A 23,898-nucleotide genomic window follows, 5' to 3' on the forward strand; every position below is an offset into this window, starting at 1 on the left:
TTCAGGCTGTGTATTGATTGAGACGGTTGAGTCCCTGAGTGGACCAGAACCGTAATATGATCAAGTCCGGTAAGGGACGAGGATCAGGACACGACCTACTCGGAGATGGACCTATGGTCGGAATGCACGGTCGAGTCCTTGAGTGGACCAGGACCGGAATATGATCACGTCCTAAATGGACCAGGATCGAAATATGACAAAGTCCAGTGATGAACAGATGTAAAGTTAAGGCGGTTTAGTCTAGTAGGGACTAAGATCGCAATATGGCCAAGCTGGAAAAGGCTGTGGTCGGTTAAGGGATGATCCAGTACGATTAGGCTGGGATCATGAACCCTTGGTGTCTGTAAGGACATAAGGAAACAAAACAATCTGTTGGGACTTGTGGTACAACAAGCGGCCTAAAGATTGGAACGAGTTCATTAAGACTTGACTAATACATTGAGTGGTTTGGAGATTGGGTAAATCTACTAAGACTCGGGTATGCAGTAAGCTCTTAGGGACTGAAGATGATCTAGTCATGGACTAGGGTCAGAGAGTAAGAGACTTGGTGTCTACTAGGACTGCAACCTGGAGAGTTGGGTCAGTGACACAAGTCATGTCTTTGTATGGGTGCTTGATAGACCACTTGATAAGATTTTGGATTAAATATCTATCAAGTGGGGGAGACTTGTTGTGTATATGATGACCAGGACGTGGTCAGTGAGAAGGAACAAGGTGGGAGATGCAACGAATCGGTTAGAAAGAACCAATCGAGCATGCTCCATGTTCCGGGTACAAAGGAGTTCATATGGAACCTTTGTCATGAGACAAGAGGTTAACACCACTGGATTCGAGGACGAATCCTTCGTAAGTGGGGGAGACTTGTCATGTCCCCGATCCTGGATAGGATCGTCCGGACGGACTGCGGTGCGAGGAAACGTACCAGTCAGGTTATATGGCCCAAAGACAAGCGTGTCATAACCTGGAGGTAAGTTTATGGGCATCAGGAAGCTAAGGCATAACTAATCCAAGAAGGAGACAAGCTCAAAGGAGCTGGACAAGCGAGCTGGTAGCTGGACAAAATCCAGGTGAAGCTCGATGAAGTGAATGATCAAAATGGATCATGAGAAGACTAATTCTAGGGCTGGAAATAGACCAAGGGACTTAGTAAGATTGAATAATATGAAGAGAGCAAGCTGGACGAGTGATGAGACAGCTGGACGATGCGAGAATGAAGCTCGGTCAGCTGGGCGAAGCTCGGACAAGCTCAGTGTAGCTCACATCAAGTTTGGCCAGCTCAGGTAGCTGGACTACTAGCTCACTCAGCTGGGTCAGCTGGGAGTCAGCTCAACTCAGTTGGATGGAGTGTTGGAAGCTCGGACCAGTGTGACAGTTCTGGGGAGTTACCGGGCCGGTTGGTTAGTCAATGGCGGTTATGGGCTGGTGGGATCTTGACATGAATCACTAAGGGTCCGTGGGTCTTGGCCTCAGACAAGGGACTCAGGATGATGTTCTGGGCCTAGTTTTCGGACATCCCAAAGGAGAGAAGAGCAGTTGGGCAGTTATTTCCGAAAAGGTGCAAAAGGGGCAGTTTTGTGCCCTTTCTCTCTAACTGCTTGTGGCGGTTTCTCCAGGGCAGTTGGGGCTCAATTTCTCTATAAATAAAGAGTCCTTGGCACAGATAATGGCACGAAATTCCTTAGGCAAAGCTCTGCCAAAATCTTACCAGGAAGATAAAGAGAGAGAGACCGGCGGTTAAGAGAGGAGGACAGTGTGGAGTGGTGTGATCTTGCTGGCTTGTTCTGATCGTGGGAAGACCAGGCCGTAGAGATGCACACCAGGGCTTCCTTCTACACCCTGAATCACAAATTAAACCAGAGAAAAAGAGAGAGAGAGTCGGATTACTCCATCCAAGATCAAGAGTGGTGTGAAGGCAGCAAAGAGGCAGTTTTGTGGGCAATCACAAGGGGAGTTGAGAACGACCCTTTGATGGTGATTGATCATGGATGATCATGTCCTAGGCTTCCTCTGTGCCCTAGGAACACACTCAAATGGTCAGGAGGGAAGGGAGAAGGCCGGACTCCACTCTCAATGGCATGAACAGCCTTAAGGGCAGATGTGTGTAGAAAGGCAGTTTCATGGGCACTGAAGGGGGAAGTGATGGTCGACCCTGTGATGATGTTTGATCATGGATGATCACATCCTGGGCTTCCTATGTGTCTTGGGAACACACGCATTTAACCAGGAGAGAAGGGAGAAGGCCAGACTCCACTCTTACAGGCCAAGACAGCCTTGAAGGTAGATGCAGTGTAGAAAGTGGTTTCATGGAAGTTCCATGGAATGACTGATGGGTGAGACCCATGAATGGAACTTATCAATACTGGAAGTATATGATAAGGATTGATAGAGGCGTGCACTGGAGGAGCATGGCCGAACATAATAAGGAGTGACACATGATCTAATCAGATCATGTATAAGGTAACCGGTTTTATGATTACCTTTTGAATTCCAATTCTGTTGACTGAGGAATTGATCATGGCCAAGTATGGCACGTCCTTGAGGAATATATGTATTATGAATGATTATGGTGTAGTCTGTTGGATCAGACTTGATGACATTAAACCATGGCCTTGGCCGGTTAGGAAAAATCCTCCATGGCCTTGGTTTGGAAGGTATGATCAGATCTCATAGTTCCTGAAGGACTTGAGGGGATCTGATGATTGATTCTTCTTAGTGGGTATTTATAATGAATTATCATGATTTTTATTGGGTTTTATCGAATTGATTTAGAGATGGTCAGTGTGACCGGTTTGGCTGTTCGTGGCCGAGATCTCTAGGATCGAGGCCGGTTCTGAAAATTCTGATTATGGCATTCTCTTAGTTGAGAGTTATCATGAATTTACATGAATTTTATTTAGTTTTTGGATCACATTTGAAATCGGCCAGATTTGGGTTTAATGAGAAAATGATCGATTAGTTATGGAACCAGCCATGCAATGATAGATCCTTGTGTTAGGTTATCGGATCAAATGCTTGTGTATTGTGAAATGTTTGTCACTTATGATTATTGATCATAAGGAATGTTAGTTATCAACCTTGGGTTGGTAAGCTATGTGCAAAGCATTGGCTAGGTTTTTGGAGCAGGTTTGCTTGCGGTCGAAATTGCACCTGAGGGCATATTGGGGTCAGATCCTTGTGTTAGGATATCTGATCATATGATTGTGTGCTGGAACATATTGTCACTTATGATATTGATCATAAGGAATTGCTGGTTATCAACCTTGGTGTTGGTAAGGCAGGCCGTGTGTGATCTGATCATGGGTAAGGATGGACGACCTGATCCTTGGATGATGGATCGAGGTGTCTGATCTGATTGATCAAAGGATGCACCGGTGGTAAGAGCAACACTAATCAGGTTCAGTGGGACATGGTTCCATGACTGATTAGGAAGTATGAAGACTCATCAGTTCTGAGTCATGTGGGGTGGTTGGTTGATTGACTCAGGATCTGATGGGCATTGTTAGTCCATGAGCTGGACTTGGTATCATAAGTTGATAAGGCAAAAAGGATGTGGGACAGTGCATGAGCCGGTAAGGGCCAGATGCATGTCCTTAGCTGTTTGAAGACTTCTCAAGGGTTACTTATGTCTGTGGGGATGGTTGGCTGAATGACTAAGTACCCAAGGGAAGAGTTTATGCAGGTATAAGGGAGTTGGACGAGTGGACGGGGAGCTGGGCAAGGCTACCTCGCAGCTCGATCAGCTGGTTTATGAGTTCATTCAGCTAGTGTAGCTGGGCCGATGAGCTAACAAGCTCCGTGGATGTGGCAAAGGTATGATCTGTCAATGTTGCATAGATCTAGATAGAATGGCTTAGGGGAACGGAACCTCTGATTGTATGACTTGGTCTAGGTTCAGGATTGACCTTGGAGCTAGCTGGTAGTTGCGTTTACTGACCAGTAGTTGAGGTGATCTGACCAGACAAGTGTTAGATTGGTTTTAGACCAATGGTTAAGTAGATACTATTCCGCTGCGCATAAGTTGAAATGATCTAAGCTAGGGAATGACTTAGGTAGTCTTGAGCTAAGATCTGAGTTAGCCCTCGCCTATGGGCGATGTTTTAATTAAAGGGCAAAAATTTTTAGAGGTTCGGTCCTGGTATGGACTGAGCGACGTGAGGCATCGACCGCGGCCTAGTAGGCCGGGATCGGGTCTTACAGAGATCTTCAGAGATAGGGAGAAGGAGTTGTTCTTGTCACAGAAGGCCTACATTAATGAGGTGTTGACAAGGTTCGTGATGTCTTCAGATGAACCTATCAGTATTCTGTGCACTGAAAATGTTCATCTCACCATGTATATGGTTTAGCCCGTTGGGGCATCTGGCCCGTTGGGGCATCATGCCCGTCGGGGCATCTGGTCCGCAAGGACATCTGGCCCGTTGGGGCTTCTGGTCCGCAAGTACATCTGGCTCATTGGGGCGAACGGCCCGTTCGGGCATCTGGTCCGCATAGACATCTGGTCTGCAAGGACATCTGGCCCGTTGGGGCATCTGGTTTGCAAGGACATTTGGTCCGCAAGGATATCTGGTCCGTTGGGACATCCGGCCCGTTGGGGTGTCTAGTCCGTTGGGACATCTGGTCTGTTGGGACATCTGGCCCGTTGGGGCGTCTGGTCCGTTTGGAAATCTGGTCCGTTGGGACATCCAGTCCGTTGGGATATCCGGCTGATGACGAACGTCTGGCTCTAGTTGAGCATCTGGCCGTTAAAGGGCGTCAGGTTCGTCATAGCAACACATCTGGTCCGAAGGGACATCTGAGGCAAAGAGAGCGATGGTACATTTGGCGTTGAAGAACGCATCTGGTACATTTGGCGTTAATGGCGCATCTGGCACTGGAAAGTGCATCTTGTACATCTGGCGCTGATGGCGCATCTGGTATATCTGGCGCAGAGAAACGCATCTGGTACATCTGGCACTTGAAAGTGCATCTGGTACATCTGTGATTGAGAGGATTCAAGTCAAGGTGGAGAATTGTTGATATGCCTTGAATCTGGATGTTACATCTAGGCGATAGATGTTACATCACGTACATCATACCGACTCTGTTGCATCAAGAGCGTTGCATCAAGTTATTATGGATGTTACATCTGATCGTGGGCTTAAGCCCATGAGTCCGTTTAGTCTAGGATTTTAGATGCGAGATGTTACTATATATATCTTGTATTCGAAGTAACCCTGAGCTTGCACTCCGTAAGCTCAATATCGTCTCCAATAATAAGATCTGTCTTTGCCCGTGGATGTAGCCCTAGGGGTGAACCACGCTAAATATCCGTGTCGTAGTTACATCGTTTTTATTCATCTGTTTCCGCATCTGTTCCTTCTCACATATCTTGAATGAAGCATATCTTGCTTCGACATAAATATAGAGCATAAAGTAAATGACACACTGAATTTCTTAACGGGGTTCGTTTTCTACATTCCCTGGACTTCGTCCAGATTTCATTGATCACTAGAACAAGAATACAAATAAATCATTATTTGCTAACGTATACATCAGGCACAAACCTCCTGACACGCTCTTTTCTAAATAAATATCTATGAAGATTAGGAATCAAGCACGGATGCATATATCCCATCCGGCCGCACCAGAAATCACTGTCTTCACACAGCTGCAATCTTTCCAGACCTCCTCAATAAAACCATCTTTGCTAAACTCCCCCTGAGTCAAGACTTCAACCTCCAAGTCTCTGAAGGTACGTCACCGAGTACTTCACCAAGTACGTCACCGAGTACTTAACCAAGTACATCACCGAGTAAGTCAAAACCAGACGCACACCACAGATACCAACGAGCACGTCACACCAACACACAACTTGGTCACCACAACTCAACGGACACACCAAAACGCTTGATCACCCAAGCACACACAAAGCTTACAAGAGCTACACACGATGGCTAACTCCACCACACAAAGTGCCAACTCCAACGCTACCAAACTAAGTCCACATCAGACTCCATCGGACACTACGTCAGACCGTAGGTCAACACTCAACACTTAATGAAAACTCTCTCTCTCTTTTCACTTAATCTCTGGGTGCTCTCTTTTTCATAAGGGCACGTCTCTCCATATATATAAACCGTAGACTTTCTTTCCAAGTTCATTAAATTCACCTTAATGAACTTCCATTCCCATATAAGGAAACTTCATATTCCTCTCCAAGTAACACTTCTTCTCCAATGGAAAACATCTTTTGTCTTCAACAAGATATTCTCTTTCCTTTTCCAATCTCCACTTACATACACAATCACCTTAGACAATCTCTTTGTAAGCAACTTCTCCACTCGACGTCCTGCCGTACGTCTTGACACACCTTCTGATGTATATCACGAACTACATCAGAACCTCTCTAGAAATATCATCTACAATCTCCCCCTTTTTGACTATGCATGTGAACTCAACAACTCAGGCATGAAACACCATCTTCAATCTCCCCCTTTGAGTCACATCATGGTCAAAAACTAATAAGAAGATGATCGCCATCCTCCATACTGAGGATAGAAACCCATTCCACCATCTCCATAATGACCAAATATTCCATCATCATCATCACCTCCACGTGTAGACTCTTCTCTGACACAGAAGATGACATAGATCATGCCGCAGACTTTTTCTCAGAACTAAGAATCCAGAGTAGTGAACGCCACTAAACTCTTCTTGAAAGGAAACTTGACTCTCTCCATCAATCTTGATGCAGACTTTGTCATACTTTCTGACGCAGTTTCTGTCACTCATCCTGATCTACTCGAACTAGTCGTAAACTCTATCGAGCCCCGCTCTAATACCAATTGTAAGTGCGGATGAGTCAGAAATATAGAGCATAAAGTAAATGACACACTGAATTTGTTAACGGGGTTCATTTCCTACATCCCCGGGACCTCGTCCAGATTTCATTGATCACTAGAATAAGAATGCAAATACATCATTATTTGCTAACGTATACATCAGACACAAACCTCCTGACACGCTCTTTTCTAGATAGATATCTATGAAGATTAGGAATCAAGCACGCATGCATAGATCCCATCCGGCTGCACCAGAGCTCACTATCTTCACACAGCTGCAATCTTTCCAAACCTCCTCAATGAAACCATCTTTGCTAAACTCCCCCTGAGTCAAGGCTTCAACCTCCAAGTCTCTGAAGGTACATCACCATGTACTTCACCAAGTACGTCACCGAGTACTTCACCAAGTACGTCACCGAGTAAGTCAACACCAGACGCACACCACATATACCAACGAGCACATCACACCAACGCATAACTTGGTCACCACACCTCAACGGACACACCAAAACGCTTGATCACCCAAGCACACACAAAGCTCACAAGAGCTACACACGATGGCTAACTCCACCACACAAAGCGCCAACTCCAACGCTACCAAACTAAGTCCACATCAGACCGTAGGTCAACACTCAACACTTAATGAAAACTCCCTCTCTCTTTTCACTTAATCTCTGGGTGTGCTCTTTCTCATAAGGGCACGTCCCTCCATATATATAAACCGTAGACTTGCTCTCCAAGTTCATTAAATGCACCTTAATGAACTTTCATTCCCATATAAGGAAACTTCCTATTTCTCTCCAAGTAACACTTCTTCTCCAAGCAAAGCCTCTTTGCTTAATGGAAAACATCATTTGTCTTCAACAAGATATTCTCTTTCTTTTTCCAATCTCCACTTACAAATGCAATCACCTTAGACAATCTCTTTGTAAGCAACTTCTCCACTCGACGTCCTGTCATACGTCTTGACACATCTTCTGATGTGCATCACGAACTACATCAGAACCTCTATGGAAATATCATCTACATGACATTCTAGTATTCTACTGCACATGGAATGTGTAGCTTTCTTTCTGCAGGTTTACATTTCGCTGGTAAGTTAACATTGATGTCTACATCTGTTTCTTCAAATTTATCGGAGAATCTCACCATTGCCAAGCCGCTCTGGTTCAGAGGCTCTGTCTAATGTCAGAGACTTGGAAAGATTCGAAACCGAAGAAAGATTCGAAACCGAAGGAAGATTCGTTAATATAAATAAAATAAGGCTGGACAAAAACTTCGCAGCAAGTAACAATCAAGCTCGCTACACACCACAGACATTGTTGTTGATCAAAAGCCATAATCGAAAACGTTGCTACTACTTGATTATGCAACCGAAAACGTTACACACCACAGTATGTTTCGCTTCTCTCTCTTTTTGAACTTAGGATTTTTGAACACTGAAGACTGTTCTTTTATCTGTAGAGAACATGATTAGGACACTTACTTTTGGTCTGTAGAGAACATGGTTCACTTTTCCAGTTACTTTTGGACCCAAAACGTAAACTTTGTATTGCTGATGTGAAGGCTTGCAACCTACTTGTTGCAGTGATCTAAATCATTATTAAATTGTCTATACGCTCATTCATCGACTGAAAACGTGTACATTTTTTCACATTAAAAAAATGAAAACATTTGCGAAATATTATAATTGGTTAACTAAATAAATTTACAACATAAAATCAATAGTACATTTAAAAATTAACCCTTACTTCACTTTTAATATTACACTAGATTTTGACCAGCGCAACCGCACGGGTGTTTGTTTTCACTTTTCTATACATAAATTATTGTTTTATAACATAAGTGTATATATTTTTAACGTTAATCGTATACTTAAATTTTTATATACCTATTTCAAATACAATAATTTTATAATTTACTTGTTATAATTAATCAATTGGTTAAAACCGTATGAATTTTTCAATTCTTATTATATTTTTATCTTATTGTATTTGCATTTAGTTATTAAGGAAATTAATATATTTATGAAAAAACATATTTGAAAATTATTTTTTATTTAATTTATGTTAAATTCTGACCCGTCTTTCAAAGCTGAATTTTTTTACCATTATTTTTTATGCTTATTCATTTTGATAATATATTATTGTATATACAAAAGTCTGAGATGTGTTAATTTTTAGACATGTATTATATAGTTTGCTAATTTTAAGCCGTTCTATCATCATATTATATTTTTAAAATAAACAGTTTATATTTATAAAAATAAAATTTATAAATTTATCAATTGAATATACTTTTATCATATTTATTTAAGTATAATAATTATATTTTAACATGATCAAGACTATAAAGTAGATAAAGTAGGATATAATTTATTTATTTTTCATTTTATAAATGATAACTTAAAATACATTAAGTTATTGTTAAAATATTTTTACACAGATTTATTAGAATTTTAAAATATAATATATAAATGAAAATATATTATATTATGAAAATATAATATATATTATATTATATTTAAAATGAAAATATATTATGATTAAAGTAGTTACAAAGATTTTATATTATTAGCTTTAAAGAAATACATGTTAATTTTTTTACATATATTATATAGTTTGCTAATGTTAACCCATTTTACCAAGGTATTAGATTTTATTTTTGAACATATATATTTTATACTTACGAAAATAAAATTTATAGTTTTATAATTTTAATACAATTTTATTATATTTACCTCAATATATTAATTTTTTTTAATATGATTGATTATGATTATATAATAGATAAAATATTATAGAATGTTTTATTTTCATTTTATAAACGATAACATAATATATTAATGTATAATAATATTTCAAATTAATTTTGAAATTAGTATAAGTATTTAAATATGATTTCAAAAATGAAGATCTTGTAAAACTTTTTTAAAACAGATTTGTTAAAATTTTAAATTAAAATGAAAATATATCAAAAGATATTATGATTAAAGTATTTAAAAATTTTATGTATTATTAGTCTTAACAAAATACATTTAATAAGATTTCTAAGTGATGGTCCAAATTAAAAAATCACACATGAAGGAAGTCATGACTTCTATTTTAATATATAAGATATATTTATATTTTAAATGAAAAGATATCAAAAGATATTATGATTAAAGTATTTTAAAGATTATATGTATTATTAGTCTTAACAAAATACATTTAATAAAATTTTTAAGTGATGGTCCAAATTAAAAAATCACACATAAAAAAAGTCATGACTTCTATTTTAATATATAAGATTTTTTGCCACTAGCCTAAACTAAACATCACGTGTTTTGTTAACCAATTTAATTCGCTTTTCAGTTTGATGTACATACACCACAAAACTAAACCGTTACTAATACATAACCAAACCACACTAATTTAATTGACTAACTAAACTAAACTAAACATCATGTATTCCCGTGATCTTTTAACTCGGTTTACTGCCGCCACACATGATACTGCTTGGTTATAAACCATATATGTGAAACCTATACCATAAAATTGCCATTTGTTCACAGTTTTAAGTATTCCATTAAATTGTCATGCCGGTTTGTCTAGGATGCAATTGTGGGTAGATTGGATCTGATTATATGTAACAGATTTTCATATCAAAATGTTCACAGAAACTTGGTTTGTATAACCACGGTTGTCAGTAATCTGAACCTAATATAGCTAAAATAATAATACATTACTAGGTTCTGATCCGCACGCCTGTGCGGGTATATTTTAAAATTGTTGTTAAACAAATTGCAAATATGATTGATCGATCGTATATATTTTTACCACTTACCAATATTTAATAAATGTTTAAAATAATTTTATAGTTTATATGAATCAAGTTTATTATTTTTTTTTGAATTGTCATTTGTTTTAGTTGTTTGTACATATATATATATATAACAATAATGGTGAATTATCATTTATTTGTTTGTTTATATATCATTTATTTATTATGATAATTCATTTTTATTTCCAATATACATTTTTAGTTGTTAATAGATTATATAAATAGGGGTATTAGATGATATTTTGTTATAAAATTATACACATTTATTATATATATTTTCTTACAAATAACTACTTTGTGCAATATATTACATTTTAAACTATATTAGATAAAATAGGTCAATTGCTTTATTGTTTTAAATTATATAAATTTTGGGGCTTTATATCAATCCATTGTACTAAATCTACCTAATCACACAAGTAATATAAATGGGCAATTATGATATAATAATAACAAACATGTGCTAACATAATTAATAAAAAAATCGTGCAAGTCTAATTTGATAAGCAAATAGAGTTTTTTCAAGAAAAAAGATTAGTTCCTTATAAATAGCTGTGTGAAATATTGGTTTTAAATGTAATTGGAATTTATGATTAAATCGACATGTATCTATTTATTTGATAGTATATAGAGAAAGAATATTCAATAAATTAGGCAAGTGCAGATTTTTTTATTTTAAATATTGATACTGTATTAATTAATGAGTGCTTAAATATAGAAATAGTTATTAATTAAAAGATCAGTGACATAAACTTGTAATATTAGAAGTGAAGTGGGGGTTAATTTTCATTTGTAGTTCACTTTTAATAGATTAGATTGATATTTAACTGAACTTATTTGTGGATGCCTACAATAAAGAACTTACCAAATACAATTCCTATTTTAAGCTATGAAATTAACTAAAAACTAGATCTTTCGACCCGTACGACTCGGGGCAGTGCCGACTTTTGACGTGTACTGAGGGAGCAATTGCACAGGACCCCACAATTTTTTTGCAAATTTCTTTTATACATGAAGGCTCTAGAGTCTTGATTTCTTGCAAGAAAAGGCCTTAAATTTTTTATTTGTGCAAGAAAAGGCCCTAAAATTTTAATTATGCACTGGGCCAATATATGTTTTGTGCCGGGCCTGGCACGGATATTTTACAGTATATACAAACTTTAGAAAACGGTTTAACGGTTCAATTTTAACTACTTTTATTTATTGTTTAAACTATTATTTTATCACTGTGTCATGTAATAGGGACGTCCGTAAAATGTTGTGAGACATAAACATTGTAGTAAATTTTTTAAGGTGAGCGGTAAAATCGATGACATTTCAAATTATTTTATCAGTTGGATAATCAATATAACAATGACCGGTTTGATAGTCCATAAAAAGATAAGGTTTGTATCTTGGGAATTCTATTTCTAGTATTGTATATCTGGTTTATACATAAATCTAATGAATTTATATAGTTTTGAGTTTGTATGAAATAATACTCTTATGAACAGTTATAGTTTTAGGTGTCCATGACTTGGTTTGCACTTTAATCTCACGTCTACATTTTGTATGTATGTCATGTTTCTTGTTTGATTAACATTGGACCAACACAAAAACATATCTAAAGATATTACAAAATTACAGGCCTATTCGTGTATGTTTGTTTTTTATATAGGCCCATTCGTGTAGTATATTTAAATTTAGGAAGTTAATTAAAAAATATTAAATTAATATATTGCTATCAATGTTTCTAAACAACTTTTTATTCATTTTTTTACTAATATTCATGTTTCCAAACATATCTAAATTGTACTTCTACTTTAATAAGATAGATATTTCTTTCTTACTAACAAAATCTGCATATTCCTTTCAATCTTTCAAATGCTATTTATTCTTGATTATATGCTAATATATTGATTGTATCAGATCTAAATCTCTTATATTAACTAACTAACTAGATCTCGATCCGCGCAACGGCGCGGACTTTTGTTTTCAATTATTTTTATATAAACATTTTTTTTTTCAATACTAAATTGGTATATATTATAATATATATGTGTATATCAATTTTTAAAACATAATAAGTTTACGGTATATTTTTTTCATTGAATAGATTGTTTCAAATTTTTACATGTATTTGTATCTTTTCATATATATATATATATATATATTTGGATTATTATTTCATTATTAAAATCGTAACTATATATATAAAGATTAGTGAAATATTATTTTATTGTCATATTCAAAGATATTGTAACATTTCACAAATTTAGAAAGTTAAAAAAAATTAAACTTTTCGCTTCATAGATTTATATTATCGAGTAAATAATTAAAATTTAGTTTTTGTTTAATTTTTAAAATAAATTATATAATGTTAAATTTGTTTTAATTGATTTAAGGTAGTAAATATTAATCACCGTTAGATAATACGATTTTTGTTATTTAGAAAAGAATCTTTATAATTTTAAAAGTTAACATCGACAAATATAAAAAAAAATTAACATATGGAGGTATAATATTACAACATTAAATTATATCTATTTAATTTATATTATCCATAAATCTAATGAATCATCTATTGATTAAATTCAATTATTGATAGCCCAATAAAAATTTCTGGTAAGTCTAATATTTAAATGATAAAATTATAGATTAAATGTAACATGACTTTCTAAGAATATGTCCATTTGGTCTATTTTTAAAAAAATCACACATGAATCAAAATTGTGACTTATATTTTAATATATAAGATTATGATTACCCATTCAAAATAAAGGAAAACTATTATTGTTTTAAAATTCGTATATTCTTTTGTAAACCGTGTAAATCAAGTTTGATATTTTTTATCTTAACCATCTATATCTATATTATTAAAACATAAAAATATCTTTCCTACTTTAATTAAAATGTCAATTTTCTCAAAAATACCACTAAATTTACAAAAAAAAAACAAAATTATCATTAATGACTATACATACCATTAATTTAATTCACTTCATATGAACCTATGAACCATTAAAAAATCTCATCCGAGCAATCATAAATTTATTTTTATTAATATGTCTAAACTATTGTATGATTTTAAACAAAATAAATAAATTATTTACATTGAAATTCTAAAGTATTGATAATTACAAAACCTATAAATTAAAATGCATAACTTAAATACAATGAATTTATTTTATATGAAAATAAAATAGTTTATTAAGTTTTATGTACTATTATAAATTAGATGAGAATTTTAATTAATTTTAAGAAAATATTATAATATTTTCTGGAGTTTTGCTAGGTCAACCAGTGTTGGTTCACTGGTTAGTGGTGGATTTTTGCGTTTTCGCGAATTTTTAATTAATAGATTTTCGTCAATTTGAAATTTGTGGAAACATAACAGTTGGTAGAACCTCTGATCGAGTGCTACATAAAGATCATAAGTGAGTCCAGATTATATATGGCCACCAAATTTGTCGGTTCGACCACGGATCCAATCGGATATAAACGCACTGCTTATATCTTAATTCATCTATAAACGACATATATAACTCACTAAAATAAGTTAAATAATTTTTTTTAAAAATAGATTGCTTTCTTTGCACCATTTAAATGTAGATGGAAAATTAGTCATCAGCATTCGGTTTCGGTTCGGGTATTTTGGTTTTTGGTGTTTTGGTTGTTAAAATTAGAAACCGTTCAGATATTTACAAAGTTTGGTTTCAGTTGGGTTATTATGGTTTTTTTTTGTTCAGTTCAGTAACAAAGTTGGGAACTGGCTAATATGAAAAAAATTGGGTCCAATTCAGTTCTAGTTCGATTATGGTATTTCAGATAATTACGGATTTATTGATAAAAATATCAGATACTTTGGAATTTTCAGTTTAAATATCGGGTTGTTCAGATAAAAATATTGGATAATTAAGATAATTTTGATATTTTGAATATAAATATATTCGGGTAATTCGGTTTATAAATAGTACTTCTAGGATATTTGGTTTTTAAAAATTTAATATTTAAGGTACCCATTTGTTTCTTGGTTCGGTTTTAATTTTTTGGGTTGGAATTATATATGATATGCTCGGTTATTTATGAAATTCACTTCAGTTTGGTTTTAGTTTTTTTTTTCAGTTTGGTACGGTTACGTTCCCGGCTCCGGATAAATGTACTCCAACCTATACATTATCTTATATATAAATTCATTTAAAAAAATTATTTAATTTCGAAAACAAGGAAAAGGAAAGCTCAGGTCAATATCTAGTAGTATAATTAATAATGAAAACAATGTGTTATACTTTATCTTCAAACTTTTTTGCAACGATTCAAGGAAATCAATTTTTTATTTTTTAGAAGTTTAGAACAGCACACAGTTGTAAAACACTATTACTTCATTATAAGATGGAACATGACAGTTTTTACAAGGATCTACTTCAATCAAAAGAGATAGACAAATATCTGATAACAAAAACCTAACAAAATAGGTGACTAAGCCAAGATGGAAATCCCACTGCAATGTATGATTGAAATCGATCCTCCTTGATCACGCTTTTAGCAAAGCTTAGCTCCTTTTACATTCTGATGAGATTAGCTCCACTCCAATCCAAAATTTTTTGCAGCATGGATAGAGATTTAGATGAATAAAACTTGAGAGAAGGCCAAGCTGCTGGTTTAGAAATGGCACCAATCATATCATGATCATCACTTGCGAAAATGATAACATTGAGATGGAGACTCTTCATACTTTCAATAGACCAACCTTGCAATTGATTCCAGTGAAAGATCTCCTACCAGGTAATCATTCTTTGCCATCTCTGTTACGGAGTATCCATGAGGCTCCACTTTGGTTTCTAACTTTATCCCAGGCAGAACCTATATCAACCATAAGTGCTACAATCCATAAATTCAGCGATTTGCATATGCTACAAGCCTACAACAGATTAATGCAATATTTGCGTATCATAACTAGAGATGATAACTAGAGGTTCAATCAACCTCTAAATGTGGTCAGTATTGTTTTAGCCGATTATATTATTGCTTGTGGCCAAAGAAAACCAAGAAGAGCAAACAGATTAAAACTTTTGAAGAATCATTGTCACATTGCATACAAATGTAGACTATCTGCCAATAGAGAATATCATTTAGTCTATTCTTCTTATAAATTCGAAAGTATCTCCTTTCCATAAACATGAAAGAGAACAAACAACACCATTATCATAGCCTACCCTTACTGCAACAAAAGGTCCTTTGCAACGAAAGCCACACTTGTAACATCCTGGTCGATTTATACCATTTAAAGCCACTTTCCATTTTTTTCCATTGAACTCAAACTGCAGTCGAGGCTTCACATACCTGAAGTCTCCGAGTACGCAGTGAATATCAATAGTCGAGCCATAACTTTCGCAAGTGTAGAACATTATCTTTTGATCCATTTCTCCCTCGCATATCTCGCACCAGTAGCTACCTGTCACGTCCTTGTCTCCATCGTAGCATAAACTGAGAGGCTTCTTATCGTATTTGTACCTTACCCTATTTGGTAAGGTAGCACACTTGAAATCTAAAACAAAATCGCAGTCCATACAAGAAAGAACATAAACCGACTCTTGCTTGCAAACCACACATATCTTGCTACCTATTGAAGTTTGGAACAGAGGATGCGGATGGCATTCGTAGAAGAATGGTTCGGATATTGAACCGCATCGTACATCTAACTTGATATTGCAACATTCATACCTGAAACCACTGCATAGTCGGTCGCAAGCAGAGCATAAGAATATTCCACGAGTACTTGGGAAGTCCATGACTATGCTATCATCATTGTACAAAGTAAGTTGATGATTGTGAAGCACATGTCGTTGCTTTCGAGGAAGGTTAGCACATGTTTCATGCAGAACGAAATCATCACAATGCATACAGTTGTAGAATGAGTTAGAATAGACAGGACGAACGCATGCTTTACAACGAGTGTGCTCGCCATGGATATTAGCAAGACCATCCTCAAGTCGTAGATCGTGTTCTCGATGGCTAAAGTGATTTATCACCCCGTCAGTCACAACCCAAAAGGGCTCTTCGCATTCATCATTTTCTTCTGGCTCGTCCTCAAGCTCTCGCCCATCCCACACATCACTTCTCGTGGCGCATTTTGAATGAACCGCGTAGTCTGGACAAATAGAGCAGCAATACGCCCCATATCTCCCGTCAACTCTTCTTCGACAAACTCCACAAGTCCAATCTCCAGAGCCGAGAAAATAAGTGCGAGAGATGCGATGTCTATGACGTATAATGCTTATGACGCGCGGCAAGTAGATACAGTCTTCATGGATCATGAAATCACACTGAGGACAAACGTAAGGAGATCGGTCGGATTCAAGACCACATGCATTGCAAGTGAAGCGTATGAGCCTTGGCATGAGAGTGAGGATATGTTCATGACCTTTGGGGTAGTGAACGACTAACTCAAGCGGATTTCGCGCACAATAAAGATCTATGCTGAAATCACATATGGAGCAATGGTATACTAATTTTCCAAGCTTTTCTCCACATAGACGACACTTATCGTCTGCGGCAGCTAGTGGTAGGCCATGTTTGAAGAGCGTGAGAGGATGTCTCTGGTGAGAAGGATGGTTAATCTCTGGCGATGACTCAGCACATTCTTTGTGGACGGTCAAGTCGCAGGTAGGGCAGCTGTAGCCAAAGAAACCGTTGTCTCTACGTTCTGGACATCCGTCGCAGTGACCGTTGCTGCTACCGTGTATGTAGAAAGGGTGCTCGTGGGATGCAAGCATCACTGTGGGTCCCATGATTTGGTCGAAGACTATAGATGGGGTTAATGAATCGTCATCATCATCATAAGAGGATACATCATCGTCTTCTCCATGTGATGTTGGTACGTAGGAGAGCTCCTCAACTAGGACCATTTTTTGTCTTGACAAATTAGATCTTGAAGTTTGCTTGTTATTAGACATCGGAAATAGATAAATAGTAGAAAACAGAGGAAAGGAGAAAAAACACAGCCGTTAAGGGATTAATATTTTGTGAACATTTTTGTGTGTTTTGAGATTATATGTCCCCCTAATCTTATATTTAAGATTCGAATCTTTGGGTTACCGCGCTTTCAAAGCTGCCAAAGTTTGTTTTGTGCTTGTACTCCATCCACGAGAATCTATGAGAGTTACTCAAATAAAAGTACTATGTTTTTTTATATGTCCGATCCGGTAAGTGAACACATTTAATGTTACAGAGTAAACTAGCCCAAAGCAAAAGGTACGTACTGCGCTTTAAAATTTAAAATTATATAACTAAAAGATAATCTTAAAATAAAAACTGAACCAAAATTTTAAAGGGTGTGTTCAATTTAGAATTTGACTTCATTTGGTTTTTAGTAAAAATTTAAATGATCTATTCTATTAAAATAGCAGTGTGACCCATTGATAAAAGTATGATCCAACTATTATTTATTTTATCTTTATCATTATTTAGAAAATTATTTATTATGTTTTATGCCATTAGACCTATATTTAAATTACCAATTGAAAAGACCTAAAAAGATGTAAAACAAAAAATATACCCGCACTTTTTAAGGGCGGATCAGAATCTAGTTTTAATTAAATCACTAGGGAAACTTATTAAAACTATGAGATTTTTATTTTTTTAACTAAGAACTCCATTAGAATACTTTAAATAACTACAAATTTTCAAATTCCAATATTTTCAATAACAATACATTTTAAAATAGTTTATAAAATAACAAGTCTAATAACACTATTTTAAAAAAAATTATTCTAACGGTTGATTTCTCGTTTTAATACAAGTCACCCCTTTTAGATGCGTTATGCTCTTAAACATCATTCTTCACATATATATCTCTACATATTATTATCTCAGGGGGTTAATTGAGAAGAACTGTAGCTTTATTTTTTTTTTTGTTTTAGAAACTAGGATGTAAATTTCTTTTTGCTGTGGCTTTAATTTTTTGCTGTAGATTTATTTATGTTAACCATATTACATAATTTTATAGGTTTTTATTTAAAAAAAATAATGGAGAATATTTTTTGTACACTACTAATCAATTTATTAAGTAGTTTAATAAAAAAATATAATATATGTTTGATGGACCAACATATTTTTTTAATAATGGCACGTGGCTACAAAAAAAATACTGTAATGACTATCAATTAATATACAATGGACATATCTATACTCTTAATTAAACTCCCCCATATTGGCTATTCACCAAATTGTCTTTCCCGCGGGGTGCGTTTTTGTCAAAAAAAAAAAGTTTTCGGCGGTATATTTTTAAAATTTGTAAGGAAAATCAAAGAGTGTGTTTCATTATGGGACACATTTTTTACGTTTTTGACAGATTAAGACACATGTTGCTGGAGGTATACTTATTCTCATGACTCAGCAGATTTCGGACCAATTTACCTCTCATTGGGTGAACGAAGACATGAAGCTCGTTAGAATATTATTCCTTTTTTTAATTTTGTCTGGTTAGTGGGGACCAAACTTATTATGATTTTTTTTTTGTTTTTTGGGAGGAATTATTAAGGTACGTATATAGGTAAAAGAGACCATTGACATCCGTTGGATGACAAAAGATCTAAAAGTGAAAGGCTTTTGTGTTTGAAAGATCTAAGTTTTGAAAATAAATGTGGGGTTTCACTGCTTTTTGAGACCGGAGAAAGGTAAATTTATGTTGATTATTCTAAATAAAATCCTATTAGATCTTTTTAATCTCATCGTTTAAGAGAGTCTTTCGTATATGTTTGATTTTTTTCTGAATTTAATAGCTAAAATTATTTTAATAAATAGTTAGTATATAGTGTAAGTCAAAAATATGGATGTGGACGCGAAAATTATGGACATAAAAGTTTGTGTGGATGGGGACACTTATTTTAGTTTCAGCTGATTTTTAGAAGAGAATGAGTGTGTTTACAGGACGTGTTGTTGTCTTGTTTCCTTTAACAAAAAAATATTGTTGCCGACAACGTCGGATGTAAGTGGTAGTGGTACAAGAAACGAGTGATGATACTAAACACATAATTAAATGCCATTTTGCAAAGTGGAACAAAGTTATCACTTGAATCATAGTGGCGTTCGTGGTAAGGAGGTTGCACGCTAACTGGTGTTGGAGTCTGTTGTAGATCGTCTGAAGGCTGATTGTTTGGGTATTCTAGTTAGTAGTGATCATCGGAGTGTCCTCCGGTGGGTGATGTATGGTTGTTATATAAACCGGAGAAACCTGAACACTCTCAGAACTGTGGTCAGGAGATGTGTGGACAGTGCGAGAATTGTGGTCAGGTGATTCATGAACAGTTGGTGTGTGGATGATGGGGTTGAGAGCAGGGGAGCTTACCGCAGGAGGAGTGGAAGGTGGCGAGTCGTCCATGAATGAGCTTACACGATACTGGGTATTTCCAGGAAAGGAGGTCAAAAAGCTTTCCGAAACAAGACTGACGAATGGTTTTGAATTCGGGAGTATCTCGGAGAACATGCCGTATGAATGGTATAATCTCCGGCGAGGAGTAGATGTTCAAACTCCTAGTGGAGAATCTATCAGTTACAAATAGTCTCGGCGGGAGACGAAAGTCGTGTTCCTGTATTCAAAAGAAGGTTCTCAAATTAATTAACGATGTGAACCGAAATCTGGGAGGGATCTGAAAAAACTCTAATTTCTAACAAAAATAACGAGTACGAAGTGGAAGAAAGCCTAACCTCCGATTTCCTTTTGCGGTGGGTTTGGTTACCTAGTACTTTTCTCTTTCTTCTTCAACTTTGGTTTCGTCATGGTTGATTAGAGAGAGGAAAAGGGTATTGTTCAATAAGATGAGAAATGATAAGGAATTTTATGTGGAGGAAATTACATAATCAAAACAAGCTGTGAGTATTCTGGGTGAAGAAGAAAGAGAGGGTAGGTCGCGAAATTAGGGTAAGCGAATTGGAAAAGTAGATCTGGAATTCAAAAGTGATGTTGGAGAGAGAGGGTGGTTCGATTATTGAATTACTTTCTTACATATTATTTTATGATATATCGCTTAGCTAGAGTTGGGACAGTGACTAGTTAGTTAGAGTTAAAAGATAATATAGTTGAGTGTTATTTGAGGGCATGAAAGACATTGCATATTAAGAAAGTGTGCTTCCAGCCACGTGTGTCTTTATGTGAAATTCATAAGTGAGAAAGTGTCGTAAGGAGAAAAAAATTCAAAATCAAATGTGTTGTATGTCGTAACTTGTAAGTTGTACGTTAGAACCAAACACATGAATATACTACGAAGATCCCGTACGTTTAAGAACAGCTTCGTATCAGGTCGAGGTCATCCTTTCAACTCTCTGTCAGATTTCAAGACAATGTGGTGAAATCAATTGTTTACTACGTATGGCGTGAAGGTAAATAGCTACTAACCCTTTTTTTGTAACTAGCTAATAACCATTTTTACAACTTGGTTTTCAATCTCTTTAACAAATTTTAATGAAGATTAGTAACATCAGCACCGCCAATTCCATTTGCCAATCGGTCAACGATCTAATGCGTTTTGGCATTACATTTTATTTTTAACTCTTGACTTTGCATTTTAGTTGTATCACTGCTACTGTAAAGGTTTAAAAGATTTTACAGCGAACGCTTCTTCTTTTCTAATATAATTTATCAATTACCACTTCAACCAAAGAAACAAAAAAAATGAGTGGATGGTAAAAATTTTAGAACTTAATGTGCAGTTATTATACTCTGCAGTACATTTGTTTTATTCTTCAACTTATTAGTAATAGTAGTAAACTAATAAGCGAGTTAACCAAATGCCTGCCCAGTAGCACCACCATATTGCTACTAAGTTGGTATAAGAATTTAATACGTCGCAGGGACCCGTCGGTTTTATCACTACTTTTTTGTAAAAGCTGTAGAAAACAAAATACACTGGCAAACTTAAATTAAATTTCTACACAATGTCGTCTACATATCTGAAAATACTAATCACACAGCTGTAAAAAATCATATACAATCTAAAATAACTGGATGGCATAAAATAACTGAAGCATACCATATACAATCAAACATGTTCTTGCTTTGGGTGGGAGTTCATATCAAACCGAAAATACAAATCTGGGGGGGGGGGGGGGGGGGGGGGGGGGGGGGGGGGGGGGGGGGGCGGGGGGGATGTGTCATGGATTTTTCTAGTGTTTTTTTTTCTTTTCCTAATGGGTTTCTATTTATAGCACATTAGAACAGTTAATGATTAGGAAATCTCCTCTTAATTTCCGGTGCACAATAAATCAAAATAAATAAAATAATTGAATAAATATTAAACTGCACGTGAATATTTACATAAATTAAATTTCAAATAAAATGAATGTGAGAGTGTAAATCGAACAAGTCGATGCCAACAGCATGGTTAGACAAGAGCGTGTTGTGAGTTTGACTATAGCAAAAACATATGGTTGCATTTTCTCGTAATCTAATAGAGCATATAACAACCTTGAAGTAAAATAATCAATATTAGCTACGTATATGTATCTGTTTATAATTCGGCATCACCAGGGACATGGGAACACGCAGACTGATAAGGTAGACCACTAATACGTGGCTAGTCTGGACATATTTTGGTGGATACCAAAATAGCCATGTATAATTCAAAAAAAAGCTTTATTGGTAAAACCAAAAAGTGTTAAATAAAATAATATATTTATTGTTTTTGTGTAAATTTTTAAAATATCAAAACATTTGTATCTAGATAGAATGAAATATATTAAGTTATTAACCAATTACCACCCACAAAATTTTTGTTTAACAACGATATACAGTAAACTCTATAGAGTAATATTCGATAAATTAATAAATTTTACAATTTTCAAATTGGGTCAGTGTTAGATATGACACAATTTGTTAAGATAATAAGATTAGAAAAAAGCTTATATAGATATATAGTCCCAGTGTAAATATAAATTAATAAGTAATGTATATAAAATTTCTATATATAAAAATATATATTGTATAGTTTATATTTTATGAATAATGAAATATTTCTTTAATTTTTCTAAACACTTCAGATATTTCAATGTTATTTTTCATTTTATATTTAAAAGTCCATATACAATTACGGTAAATATTTCTTTATACACCAAATAATCGATAAAAACAACATAAAATTTTTATCTATACAATTTAATCAATGGATATACCATAAAATCAAGTTTTTTTTTGTTTTATATAAAAATACATATATATATATATATAAATTTTTAAACAGATTATTTTGTAAATTAATAACTCTATAATTAATAAAATTTTATAATCTTAACATTATTAATTTATAGGGTTTTTACTGTATATTTTCAACATATTGTATTTATTTCCAATTCTTAAAACACTTTAGCTACACACTAGTTATGCGCTAGCAGTGTCAAAATAGGTAAACTAATTGGCAATAATATACATTTTCAATATTTTGCGAAAATATAATTTTGGCTACAAAACACAGATTTATGTTCTGACAGAAATATGAAAGTATGTACTTTTGATGGAAAATTTTGATTATGAAAAGAAAATATGAAACCGAGGAGAAGCTTAAAATGGGAAGTTTAAATTAATGAAAAAAAAAGACTAGACTTCATTTACTAAATTAATTTAAATATGTGATATGGTTATTTTTGGTTTATATATTTAGTTAAATCAAATTTGATTATATTTTTTTGTTGGTTTTGTTATGGACAATTCATTATATGTTTAAATTCAAATTATTTCAATCCAACTTATTAAACTCATTTATCCATTAATTAATTTAAACCTGATCTTTACCTATTAAGATGTATGTATGAATTGGGTTGGAGTGACCCATCAATTTTTATCTATTTGACATCTTTAGTGTATTTTATTTAAAAATCCCTCTGTTAAAATTGACACTAAAATAAGAAGTAAAAATGAAAATTCCATATAGGTAAATATTTAATATCAATAAATTTAATACACCTACATCCACAAATTAGTTCTGAAAACGGTTGCTACTGGTGCTTGTGGCAGTCTATACATCTTTTTAGCACCTTCTGGCAGTCTATATTGATTCTAAGTTTAATTTTAATTCTTATTTTCAACTTTCAATTTGCGAAATCATGTTCATACTAAGTCGGCATTACGTATTTTTAGTATTCGGGACTTTACAGATACAATGAATGTATGTTAATGTAGTTAATAGATTAGATGAGATCAACACCAACTTGTTGGGTTGATTTGAAAGTAATGTTTTAAATTAAGAGGTCCGTATATAGGGTCCTCTATCATTATTCATCCATAAAA

The 23,898-nt window shown here is 34.7% G+C and overlaps 1 protein-coding gene across 1 annotated transcript; it reads right to left on the bottom strand.

Moving 5' to 3' along the window:
- Positions 1-15,738: 15,738 nt before the first annotated feature.
- On the bottom strand, positions 15,739-21,703 carry LOC106424121. The gene has a single exon (XM_013864863.3). The coding sequence runs from the start codon at positions 17,573-17,575 to the stop codon at positions 15,752-15,754; it is 1,824 nt and encodes a 607-aa protein (XP_013720317.2). The 5' UTR covers positions 17,576-21,703; the 3' UTR covers positions 15,739-15,751.
- Positions 21,704-23,898: the final 2,195 nt, after the last annotated feature.

Source organism: Brassica napus, chromosome C4 (genome assembly GCF_020379485.1).
Source record: "Brassica napus cultivar Da-Ae chromosome C4, Da-Ae, whole genome shotgun sequence".
Taxonomy (NCBI): Eukaryota; Viridiplantae; Streptophyta; class Magnoliopsida; order Brassicales; family Brassicaceae; genus Brassica; species Brassica napus.

What these genes read in the sequence shown, in the direction of transcription:
- LOC106424121 (XM_013864863.3), bottom strand. Translation starts at nt 17,575, where the DNA reads ATGTCTAATAACAAGCAAACTTCAAGATCTAATTTGTCAAGACAAAAA.